Here is a 13023-nt window from a genome sequence, read left to right on the forward strand (position 1 = left end):
TTTTAATGGTTACGTGCCGCAACTCTACTTGGAATTATGACATGTTTTAGTAATTAAAAATAGTGGGCCAAGTTTATAAAAGGTCCAAAATTCATTCAATCACTTTGACTAGAATTTTTGTCAAAAGATTTCATGCCTAACAAATTGGACTTATGGCCCACATTTATTCACTTCACATATTAGACTCACCGACTACTTTTTTAAACTCCATGAATTAGGCTCATGACCCTTACTTTATCTACATCACCGAATGGACTCATGGCCCATGTTTCTCTTGCATCATATATTGGGCTCAAAACCCATATTTTCACCACAAAGAATCCAAGCTCAAGATTTACAATATTTCTCTCATCTCTTATGAAACGGTCTTCCCCCAATACAGGCCCATAATCACACAAAATGGGGTTTTGAAGAAAAATGCCAAACTTCTTCTTTAGATTACAAAATTATGAAGCCCATTAACATCTATTGAAAACCCAAGCATTAATGGGTATATGATGTGTTTGGGTTAAATGGGCACTCACTTGGTCCAGGCCCATGTCATCAAAAGACAAATATTGAGTGGCCATAATAAAAGCTTAAGAATTAGTCCAATCCCACATAAAAAGTCGGATTTGCTAACTCACCATACGATGGTGAGAGGTAGTGCATTGAAAAATATTATTTCAATTTTAATTATATATCAATTTCTTGATTCATATTAGGGTACCGTTTGAATAGCGTCTCTCACATCCATGTTTTGTATTTTTTTTTTTTTTTTTTAGTGTCATGTCATTTAAATACTTCACTTAAATAGCATGATAGTTTATATACTATCAGATTTGAGAATTGAAATCTTAACTTTGAAATGAACTATTTACCCTAGAAAAGATCATTCTATATGTTTTTTGTTTGGTGGTAGGGTGAAACTATCAATTTTCATTTAGATGTTAAGAAAGCACTGAAAAAATACATTTTTTTTTCCTTTTTTACTTTATGTATACAATTTTTTTTAGAGAATTATTTTAATTTTAATTTTTATATATTTTATATTTATATGTGATGTATTGTAATTCTCATGGTATGTTTTATCTTTTAATTTGACCAAAAGAACACAATTAAAAATGTATGTCCATGTTAATGACCTTATAGCTCAATTTGCACATTCTAGTATTTTTAACAGGGACATTCAAATTTAAATCCTCCCACCCCAATTGTAATTATAAAATAATAATATAAAAAAAGTATGCTAACTTTAGGAACAAAATCTAAAATCTTCAACATAAGATAAAGAGGATAAAATCAAAATGATCATAGATTTGTAGACTCAAGAGTAAGAGTAACACTATTTATTTATCATCACCCATTTAGATTGTGTTTGGTATTGGCTTAAAAAATCAATTTTTTTACTATTTTAGCTCATTTTTGCTACTATTTAACTTTTTTTTTTTTTTATTCGTAAGTCTCATTGCACTCTTTGATATTATTCATAAATTTTATTGTACTATTTTAACTACTTTTAATCTTTATTTATAATACTTTTAGCAAAAAATTGTTAATTTTAGCTAAATAAGTTGATCCCAAATAAACCTTAGCCCAAAAAAAAAAAAAACACTTATATATTATAGAATCCCTGGTCAGCCGGAAATAGAAATAGTAATTATAAACAACAAAACCTAAGTCCGTTTATTACGGGATTTACAATTACCAAGTTGTTTCAAAAATGACGAACGACAGCGAAACGTAGATATTTGCTTGAGCAAGAAGCAACATTTGACCACCAACATAGATTTAAATTTATGTCGTATGAGAGGTGTTTTTTTTGTCCACGTTTATTTAAACCATGAGCGATTTTATACTGCTTGCCACTCCACGAAGCCTCACTTACAGCTGCATCACCATCACGGTCGGATCAATCACACATCTTCCGATCTGGGACTTGGACCATACATATTTATTATTATTTTCAGCAAAAAAAAAAAAAAAGTTATATTATTGAATAACAAGAGAAAAAAAAAAAAAGAGACTCGGTTTGGTTATTTAAGATGAACTCAAAAAATTTTATCCTCTCTTTTCATGTGTATGTTAAAAAATACTTAGTACTTTAAAGAAAAAAAAAAAAAACCTTTTACCAAGGTAACAAAGGAGGAAATAAATATGATGTAAATTACATATGTGACTGTGAAAGGAAATAAAGTGTTTATATGAGTTGCAATGTTTTTCAACTGAATTAAGTAATGACTTGCCTGTAATCTAAAGATATACTAAATGCTTAATTGTGCTACTAATATTACCTTGACCTTTGTTAGTAACGAAAGAAAACTATAATATTAGATAATTATTAGGTATCAATATTGATTTATCCTGTTTCTCCAAAAAAAAAAAAAAAATTGATTTATCCTACTTTAAGATAAATAATGGGGGGATTCATGAGAAGTGCTAAATAATGGAGGGCAAATTGTTATTGGTTTACCTATGATTGAAATTACATTTTAGCTAACAATAACCTACCAATAACATCCTGCTATTTAGAATTTATTATAAAAATGTTGTAGTCAAAATATTTCTCTAGAATTTATAGGTGGATAGTGGAGAAGTGGAGAAGTGGAGAAGTATGATTCAAGCCACATACATAAAACACTGCAAAAGAGACTAAAAGAGACCATTAAAGTATCACTTGAACCGAATAGAATGAATATATATTCCATACCATATATTTCGTTCCTATAATGAAATTATTAAGATTTAAAAATGTCTACTAGAATTTGACCCTCCAATATATTTTTTTTAAATAAACTTGATTTTTTATTATTATTTCTTTTATAAAATAATAAAAAGATGACTCTTTATGATTCATGAAACATTTGTTTTTGTAGCTTTCAATTTGCCTCTAAAATATTAGTATCATAATTTTTTACTTAACATCAAAGTTTTTAATCAATAAATAGACCTTTATTATCCAGTTTTTTCCAGAATTTATCATCTTTTTCAAGTTTTTCTTTTCCCTCTTTCTAATAAGAGTAATGCTAAGGGATATTGAATTTGGCACAACTTGGCATGTGACGAATTGCGATTAGTAAAGATGTGTCATCACTACTCATATGACTCACTATCATACCCTTACCAATCACAACTCACTACTTAATAATATAAAGTTGTGCCGAATTCGGTGTTCCTAACATTACTCCTCCTAAGGCTCCGCTTGGGAGTTCATTAAATAAATAAATAGAATGGAATGATCATAAGGGAATGAAATGAAATGTATTAAGTAACCTTATGAAATGTATTAGGTAATGGAATGGAATGGATTAAATAACCTTATAGTAAAGGAAAATAATGGAAAAGAATGAAATTGAATGGAATTAAGTAACCTTGATTGGATGTTTGAAAATAAAGGAATGAAAATGAATCGAATGTAAATAATATTGTTTGGGAGCAGTATAAATGGAATGGAATGAAATCATTTTATGACAATATTACTATTAGACTCCTATAAAGAGTTGAATATATAGGGGTGTTTTTGGAGTGTTAGTAAAAAAATCATTAAATCTAATTCAATTTCCTCCCGTTCTTTCTAATTTCGGGCGGAATGAAAATTTGACATTTTAAGGGAATATAGAAGGACGAGAGTTCCCACCTACCCATTCCATTTCCTCTCACTTAAACTCCAAAACAAGAGAATATACTTTCCATTCCCTCCATTAAAACTCCTAAACAAGAGAATTAAAGAATATTTTAAAATGAGTATTTTCATTCATTTTCATTCCATTTCCTCTCCTCAAGCGAGGTCTTATACTTGAATTTTTTTTTTTTTAGAATAATGAAAAACTTTTACTTGAAAGTTTTTTTTTAAAAAAAAAACTCTTTTTGAAAATGAACTGTCAACTGAAACCAATATGGTGGCCGATATATATCTTCCGTACAAAAAACACGGACTTACTGAATCTGCCCACAAAAACTAAAAAATCTTTAATTCCCCCAAAAATTGTGTAAAAGGAAATCTAATATTTATAGAATCTTCTGCCTGTCACGTGCAAGCCGTGAATGTTATCTCAGGTTAAGCCCAGGTGTACCTCAGGATACAACGGTAAAATTACCAAAAAAGTAGGGTTATGAGAAATAGCCAAAAAAAACAAAAGCAGTGTGACACCAAGGCTAACCTCAGTGCCTCACAGCTTATTCTCTCTCTCTCTCTCTCTTCCAAGTCCCCAACTTGCTTGGAAAAAACACACTTCAGGGTTCAAGGTAGAGAGAGGAGAGCCGCCTTCCTTTTCTGTTTCTCTGTCTCTCTCTGTTTCTCTTTTTATCGGCAGACCCAGAAAGCCATTTAGCATTCAGGTACCTATCTCTTTCTCAATCTGAGCGTTTTTTTTTTTTTTTTTAAAGTTTTTCTAGTATTGTTGTTTGATGGGTATGAGCTATATTTGTTTTATGGGCACCATTTGTTTTGGTGCTTGACAAGAGGGTTTGTTTTTGTTTTTACTTTTTTTTGGTGATCGAGTACATGGGTTTGTTGGGTTGTTCTTTGATGTGGTGAAAGATTGATCTTTGTGATTGTTATAACGGTACAATTTTGGTTTTTACATGTAAAGTTTTGATCTTTTTTTTTGTTTTTGTATGTGTAAATGGAAGGAAACTTGATAGAAGAATGAAGGGTTTTGAATTTATTTAATTATTTATTTTTATGGTAATGATAAAATTTGGGTTTTTTAGCCTATGGGAGTAAAATTTTGTTTTTACAGGAAAAAAAGAAGAAGAAGAAGTATTTGGATTTTTGCTGTTTTCTTTTATAGGTAATAAAACTTTTATTCAAAAATACTGAGCATCATGTTCACGATGGTGAACATTCGGATTGGATTTTTGCTGTTAGAAGCAAGAAATAGAAAATTCAAAATTTGAAGAAGAATGATCAGGGTAAACATTTTGTTCTTTCAAGTTTTGATGGATGTAGGATTATTTTGGTCTAGGAGATGGATTTCAACAACATTTAGATGATGGAAAAGAGGAGAATCAAAGTAAACGAAAATTGAGGTTTGAAGTGGGTGCATTGATTGATTATGATTGATGGAGATCAATTGGCTTTTTTTTTTTTGCCTGTGTAGTTATGGCAAAATTATATCTGAAAGAAGCTGGCACTTCGTGTTGTTAGAGGTTGTAGGCACCACTGAGGGCTCTGTTCAAGTGAGATGCTAGCAATGGAAAGAAGTTACGCGTGTAAGAAAATTTTAGACATAGCATTGAAAGAAGATTCAAATTTTAGAGCAGTGACAACTCTGAATTTTTATACAAACTAGTGACCCGTAACAGAGACAATGAAGCAGGACCGTGTAGTTAGTAGATTTAGTGGACAGAAAGCCCAAACTTTTATGTCAACACAAAAATTAGAAGCTTTAAGAGTATTGCAAACCATGTTGTGACATAGAGGAATTTTGTACTGTTTTCTAACAAGTGTACACTAAAGAAAGTGGTATATGGTCATCATGAATGGTGATTGCTTAATGAAGCCATCTCCTGTTGAAGGCGCTGGATGATAATAGCAGTGGTAGGAAAATCTGTACTTTGTTATGCATCTCTTAAAGTTTGAAAATGTAACCTTGAGTTGATCAACTGCATGGATAAGATGATGCAGGTAATTTATTCTCTCTAGTAAATCGCAAGATCTGTTCTGCTAGTTGAGTAGCTGACATTTATTTGGAAGGCTATATCAAGGAAATGGTGATGCTCCAATTATTTTTGCCATGGTTGTCACAAAATTATGATCATTTGGGACGTTATTTAATTGGTTGTACATGCCCAAGAGTTTTGATTTCCCATGTAGCTTGAACAGTGACGCAATAACTATACAAGGAGCAATTAAACACCCTTGATGCACTTTTGTTTAACTTCACTTTACTTGGTTCACAGGATTTCAACATGCTAGATTTGATAATGTGGAAAAAAGATCAGCTGAAAGGCTGCTTCTAAAAATACACAAGACTTACACTAGACATATTAAGCAGTATATATACTTATTACTTACATATACGAATACATTCTGATTGTTTCTTTCCTGTATCATTTCTTTTTCATCCTTTTGATTTTCAGATATCCAACATATTTCATATATTTACATATAATGCTTTATGGCAAACAAGGACAGGAAAGCTTGTTCCTTGTTGCATTTTGATAGACTGACAGACGCTCTACCAGATGTGTAGGCGATGGAAATTAAACTTATTCTATTGTTTTATATGTTCTATATGTATGGTTTAAACTAACATCACAGTGTTCTATCATGAACAATAAGATATAGCTGCATGGCACAAAACTCATTTGGCTAACAATGCTCACTCTTATCTGCTAGAATTGAATCATGTATTTATTTAGTTTCTGATTCAGTGTAGCTTTTCTGAAATACATTTTTCTTTTGTCTTGTTAGATGTAGCATGCATCTTGTAAACATTTTGTGCTGATGGACCTTTCTACCTGATTGAGTTCAAAGCAGTCTTTTTGCCACAATTTCATCATTCTCCTTTCAATGGATATTGATTTGTTTGGCCAATGACCTTTATGTTAAATGGCATTTCTTGTTGTTTCCATCGGAGGTATCCAGAGTTCATATCCCCTTCCCCCAACTTAAAATACTTCATGGATATTGAAATGTTTGGCTGATGTTGATGTGTTGTTTAATTATAATTGTAGGCTACTGGGATTTCTAGTGGTTCTTCCTGTAATGCTCTTTCTGTAGTCATGATTGGGAATTGGGCATGTTACCTTTTGATTGCATAAGCAGAATGGTCTTATAATACTGATGGTACTATTTAAACATATAAATGATGCATTATCTTTTTTGAAATGTTCAGTATGTTTTGGTCTGATAATTATGGTTCTAACATATTCATGATCCATGAAACCTTCTTGTGAAGGTGCTACTGTGTTTTCAGATGTTACGAGCAAAGCAGATCAGTAACCTTTCCAGTAGTGCTAGATCCTTCTTTTTCAATGGATCACGATGTGGTGCAGCAGATGGAAGTTCATGCACTTGCTCTGATGATGAAACTTGTGTTTCAAGAGTTCAGCGTAAAAGAAATGAAGTTCTACTTGCTCAAAAGCCATCCGCCTTAGTATCCACACCTTCAGGCAGAGTAGGAACCTTAATTTCTGGAGAGTCAGTTAGAGTGATAGGTCCTCAGAAGGCTGAGAATGTTGATCATGCAAGCCCCCTAAAACAAGTTGTGTCTGCCCCCAGTTCTTTGGGAAGATCGGATTGTGTAAGTTATGCTATTGTCACTGATTCTGCTCAGAAGGATTTGGTACAGTCGCCTCTTATTGCCGATCAGTTTGTTAAGGCTGGTATTGCTGCAGTAACTTTTCTGTCTGATATGGTTAACTATAAGATCCCTCTATCAGATGGAAATGGAATACTAAACTCACCCATGAACTGTATGGTCGATCCCACTAGGCCTCTCTCTGGCATCAAATCGTCAAATGTAAGACACATAAAAAGAGAGAACTTTTCCAGTGTTCATCCAAAACCGTCTGCACCAATAGCAGCTGGGTCAAACCATGCAACAAACAATAATGCTACAAGGGGTAAAGGTGATAAATCCAATATTGTTAATGGTCTCAGGCATGTTCAGTATACTGGGTCAGGGAATTCGGTGGCAAGTCATCGTATACCTTCAGATAATCATGAGAAGACTGTACCACAGAGAGGAAGAGCTCATTCAAACCACTTCACATCAAATTTTAAGTCAAACGTGCAGACTTCAGATACAGGAATTGTAGCGTCTAGCAGCAGAGGTTTCAACAAGCCCCCCAGAGATATGAAAATGGCAACAGGAATTGCTCCAATTAGGAGGCCAGTTGCAAATACTGGGCATGTTGCGGAAAGTGTTCATAACATACTGCAACAATTGAAATGGGGCCCTGCAGCTGAAAAGGCTCTTGGAAATCTCAGATGTTCAATGGATGCATTTCAGGCAAACCAGATTCTCAAAAAACTTCAAGACCACTCCGTTGCTCTTGGTTTTTTCAATTGGTTGAAACAACAACCAGGGTTCAAGCATGATGGACACACTTATACCACCATGGTTGGCATTCTTGGTCGTGCCAGACAGTTTGCTGCAATAAACAGATTGCTTGATCAGATGGTGAAGGATGGATGCCAGCCTAATGTTGTGACATATAATCGTTTGATTCATAGTTATGGCCGTGCAAACTACTTGAAGGAAGCGCTCAGTGTTTTCAATCAAATGCAGGAAGTAGGGTGTGAACCTGACCGTGTCACTTACTGCACACTCATTGACATCCATGCAAAAGCTGGGTATCTGGATGTTGCAATGTGCATGTACGAAAGAATGCTAGAGGCTGGTCTTTCTCCTGACACATTCACTTACAGTGTTATAATAAACTGCCTTGGGAAAGCTGGGAACTTGACTGCTGCCCACAAGCTATTCTGTGAGATGAGAGATCATGGTTGTGTTCCTAATTTAGTCACCTATAATATCATGATTGCTTTGCAAGCCAAAGCAAGGAACTATGAGACTGCCTTGAATCTTTATCGTGACATGAAGAAGGGATTTGAACCTGATAAAGTCTCTTACAGCATAGTGATGGAGGTGCTTGGCCATTGTGGGTACCTTGAGGAAGCAGAAGCAGTCTTTGTGGAAATGAAACGGAAAAACTGGGTCCCAGACGAACCTGTTTATGGTCTTTTGGTGGACTTGTGGGGGAAGGCTGGGAATGTTGAGAAGGCCTGGCAGTGGTATCAATCGATGCTCTATGCAGGTTTGCGACCTAATGTGCCCACCTGCAATTCCATGCTCAGTGCTTTCCTTAGGGTACACCGACTGCCAGATGCCTATAACTTGCTCCAGAGTATGGTGGGTTTAGGCCTAAACCCTTCTTTGCAAACTTATACCTTGCTCCTAAGTTGTTGTACAGAAGCACAGTCATCATATGACATGGGGTTTTGCTGTGAGCTCATGTCCATCACACGTCACCCTGCGCATTCATTTCTACAGTCCATGCCAGCATCAGGACCGGATGGTCAAAATGTGAGGGAGCATGTAAGCCATTTCTTGGACATGATGCATACTGAGGATAGAGAGAGCAAGAGGGGACTTGTAGATGCAGTGGTAGATTTTCTACACAAGTCGGGGCTCAAGGAGGAGGCAGGCTCAGTTTGGGAGGTGGCTGCACAAAAGAATGTATATCCAGATGCTGTCAGAGAGAAGAGCGCCTGTTATTGGCTTATTAACCTTCATGTTATGTCAGATGGTACAGCCGTCACAGCATTGTCAAGAACACTTGCTTGGTTTCGCCGGCAAATGCTAGTGTCAGGGATAGGTCCCCATCGGATTGATATTGTAACTGGATGGGGCCGGCGGAGCAAGGTGACAGGAATATCTTTGGTGAGGCAAGCTGTACAGGAACTGCTGAGTATATTTAGCTTCCCATTTTTCACAGAGAATGGAAATTCTGGGTGCTTTGTGGGATGTGGAGAGCCTCTTAATAGATGGTTGCTTCAATCTTATGTTGAGAGGATGCATCTACTATAGCTGGTGACGATTTTGTTCTACTCTTGATTATAAGCTTATTCTTGAGCAGAGTTTTGTTGGGCAGGAAATAGGAGCTGAGTTGCACTGCCTCACGAATTAGAATTTTTCTATGTATTTGACCTTGGTTTTATGTGCAGCTACTATAAATTAAATGGCAAATATGTCAATTTCCTTAGGTGCTATTTTCGTTGGTAGATTATATATAACTTTAATAAAAAGGTAAGCCGCTTGAAATGGACAGGTTGGGCCCAGACAAACCACAAAGTCTGTTTATAAAATAGGCTAGTGGAATGAGTAGATTCCGTTGGTTAATGTAAGACAAAACATGCAAAGTTAATATTTAAAATACGGAGGATGATGCCTTGTTCAGCAAGCTAAAATTTTTATTTTTATTTTATGATAAATGAGTGGAAATAATGGAATTTATATAATGGAATGTTGTTGAAATTGTAAATGCATGGAGTTGTTAAAAAGTAACTCAAGCTTGGATCAAAAAAGTGTATATTTAGCAAATAAAGTCCATGTTCTTGGAAGCTTTGGCATGTCACGGGGCTTTCTCTTTGCTGCAGAACTGGGTCTTCAGAATGTGCAATCGCAGGTAATGCTGAAGTGGTGATAATACTACTCTAAGATCAGGTACCTAGTTTAGCTGCTGAGGGTCTTATCCTAGAGGAAGCTCGTGTTAGCTAGAGAAAGCTCATGTGTTAGATAGAGAGAGACATTAACAATCTTGGTTTTTCTCATGTAAAAGTACGCCTAGGCAACAAGGTTGCCCATGTGTTAGCCAGAATGGCTAAAGAAGAAGGTAACTTTCGGCTTTGGCTTGAAGAAGGGCCTGTTAGTATTGGCCTCTTGTGCTCCATGATGTAAAGTAATTCATTCTTGTTCCATTTCCGTAAGTCCAAACTTTAGTCTCATGTGTTCAACTCAAACATATTAAGCGGTGCAGTTTTGTGTTGCCCTCCCACCAAAAAAACTCTAAATTAATGTTTTAGCAATCAATTGAATATGCTCGTGAATGAGGTTCTATTTGAATATATATATATATATATATAAGATGATGATATTATATGTTAATATATATACCCGTATAATATGGTCTTATAAAATTTTTGAGATTGAATTGTTTGAATTTATAAATAATTTTCCAAAATATCAAATTATTATTTTTAATTTATTTAAGAATACAAAAAGTTAATTTTTAGGTAAATATTATATGTGGGTTTTTTTCACAAAAGATTTGTGAATTTAATTTTATAAGTTCATAGATGAAAATTCTTTAAAAAAATTCATTAATGAACATTATTCTATCTAGTTAATTTTTAATAATTAATCACAACGACGATTTAGCCATTAACTATTTTAATATAAATCTATTATGAGGTAAGCATTTTTAGTGTTGGTGTTTAATATATAAGTAATGCTATAATCACAAACTATTTTGCAATTTTTTTTTGTACCAATAATCACTCACCACATCAACAATTTGTAAATTTTTTGTAAAAAAGTTTGTATTTCTAGCATTACTCTTAGGGAAAAAATGGGTTTTTTCCCTTTTCGGACAAATTAATTAGCTTTACGCCCCATTTTCCAAACTAAGTAGAGAAATGTCCCTCTTTTAAAACTCGATTTACGATAAATCAAGTTAGGCTCTATAGTGGCATTTTAAGGAGCCCATAGTGACGTTTTTTAATACTTATAGTAAACTCGACCTCAATGAAATCGAGTTATAGGTAAAAAAATTGCCTATAACTTGATTTCATTGAAGTCGAGTTAAAAAACGTCACTATAGGTCTTAAAAACGTCATTATAGGCTCATTAAAACGGCACTATAGGACTTCAAAATTTTTTTTTTTCTAACTCGATTTATCATAAATTGAGTTTTAAAAAGAAGAGTATTTCCCTACTTAATTTGGGAAATGGGGTAAAAAGCTAATTAATTTGCCCGAAAAGGGCAAAAGCCCATTTTGTCCTTACTCTTAGTATATATATGAGGGAAAAAAAGGTTTGTCAAGTAACTTGTGATTTGTGAATAAGCTAAAACTTGTTCAACAAGAAAAAAAAAAAGTTTAAACATGTAGTTTAGCTTAGTTTTAAGCTCAAGTTTAACTAATGTTTGAAATAACATTAAATGAACCAATCGTAAGTTTTTATTACTCGATTTGTCAATTAGTTTACAAAAAACGAATCTTATCTGTTTGAAAATTACTTATTTTTGGTAGCTTATTTAACTAATGTGAGATAAAAAAAGCCAAAAATTATCTTATTTCCAAAAAATTGAAACTTAAATTATTTGAAACAAAACTGCAACAAAAAGTAGTGAAAAACATGTAAACAGTACATAAAATAAACAAAAATACAACTTTTATAATTGATTATGATATTGATATTTCCATTCTTTTAATCCAAGTGGGTGGCCTCGTCGTGCCCCTTGGTGCACGCTAATTGCATGGTATAAGAATGAAATAAACAAGGCAACAAAAAGGGTTGTCCTACTAATTAGTAATTACATCAATTTCTTCCCATTTTCTCTCCTAAATTCCTAATCGGCAAATGATACAAGAAAGAAAAAGAAAAAGAAAAAATCTCCTAAGACTGACGTCTTTTTTCCTTTTAGACAGAACCTACCAAACAAAGGTGCAAATCCCTATTTAATTGTCTGCTAAATTATGAATCTTCAAGTAAAATTAATGTAAATACATTTGCAAAAAACCTTATTAGTAAAATTAATATTGGATTTGGGACATCACAAAAGAAAAAAAAAAAATGCTTGCCTTCTCACTTTAAAGACACGGTTTTTCTTTTCTCATGACAAAAAATGATATATATATATATATATATATATTTATAATTAAATAGTTACAATAAGGGAAGACGAGATTTGAACATCTAAATATCTTTGTAGGATGTTTTAACCAATTGAGCTACGAGACTTTTGTAGTACTAGTTCAATTTGAGCACGATCATCATATTATTATTATATTTTTAATCCCTACCTACAAATGTATTAGTGCATGAACGGTCAACAAAGAGGAGATTTTTTTTTAGTGAGAAGAAGGAGACTTAAATTTGCTTTAACTAATTGAGCTATGAGACTTTTAGCACCAATTCAATTTGAGCATGATCGTAGTATTTTTTATTTGGGAAATGTTAACGAGTGTTGTTGGGGTATTGGTTAAGAATCTATTTTAAGAGAGTTTTGATATCACTTTTATGGAAAAAAAAAAAAAACTGTCAAAACATTAATTGCTTTTTTTCTTTTCTCATAAATTTTTTTTAATTGGATTATTAACTAATGCCCTACGACATTCATTAACATGAACTTTTTTTTTTCTTTTAATTTCTACCTACATAGGAATTAGTGCATGAACGGCTCTATAAAGAGACTTTTTTTTTTTTTTGGTTGAGAAGAAGGAGACTTAAATCTGCTTCATAAATGCTGTAGGCTTGAAACATAACATATAATCTCAATCATACCTCTATGTCCAATAGTTTCAAAGCA

The 13023-nt window shown here is 33.5% G+C and overlaps 1 protein-coding gene across 2 annotated transcripts; it reads left to right on the plus strand.

The window, feature by feature from the left end:
* Positions 1–4203: 4203 nt before the first annotated feature.
* LOC112017637 (pentatricopeptide repeat-containing protein At1g74750) lies at positions 4204–9696 on the plus strand. 2 transcript variants are annotated; one of them, XM_024050095.2, is made up of 3 exons: positions 4204–4317; positions 6661–6772; positions 6885–9696. In XM_024050095.2, the coding sequence occupies exons 2-3, from the start codon at positions 6770–6772 to the stop codon at positions 9519–9521; spliced, it is 2640 nt and encodes an 879-aa protein (XP_023905863.2). In that variant the 5' UTR covers positions 4204–4317; positions 6661–6769; the 3' UTR covers positions 9522–9696. The 2 variants fall into 2 exon arrangements, with proteins under 2 accessions (XP_023905863.2, XP_023905864.2); XM_024050096.2 differs by lacking the exon at positions 6661–6772 and having other exon boundaries at positions 4210–4317.
* Positions 9697–13023: the final 3327 nt, after the last annotated feature.

This window comes from Quercus suber, unplaced genomic scaffold (genome assembly GCF_002906115.3).
Source record: "Quercus suber isolate HL8 unplaced genomic scaffold, Cork oak 2.0 scaffold_538, whole genome shotgun sequence".
In the NCBI taxonomy this organism is placed as follows: Eukaryota; Viridiplantae; Streptophyta; class Magnoliopsida; order Fagales; family Fagaceae; genus Quercus; species Quercus suber.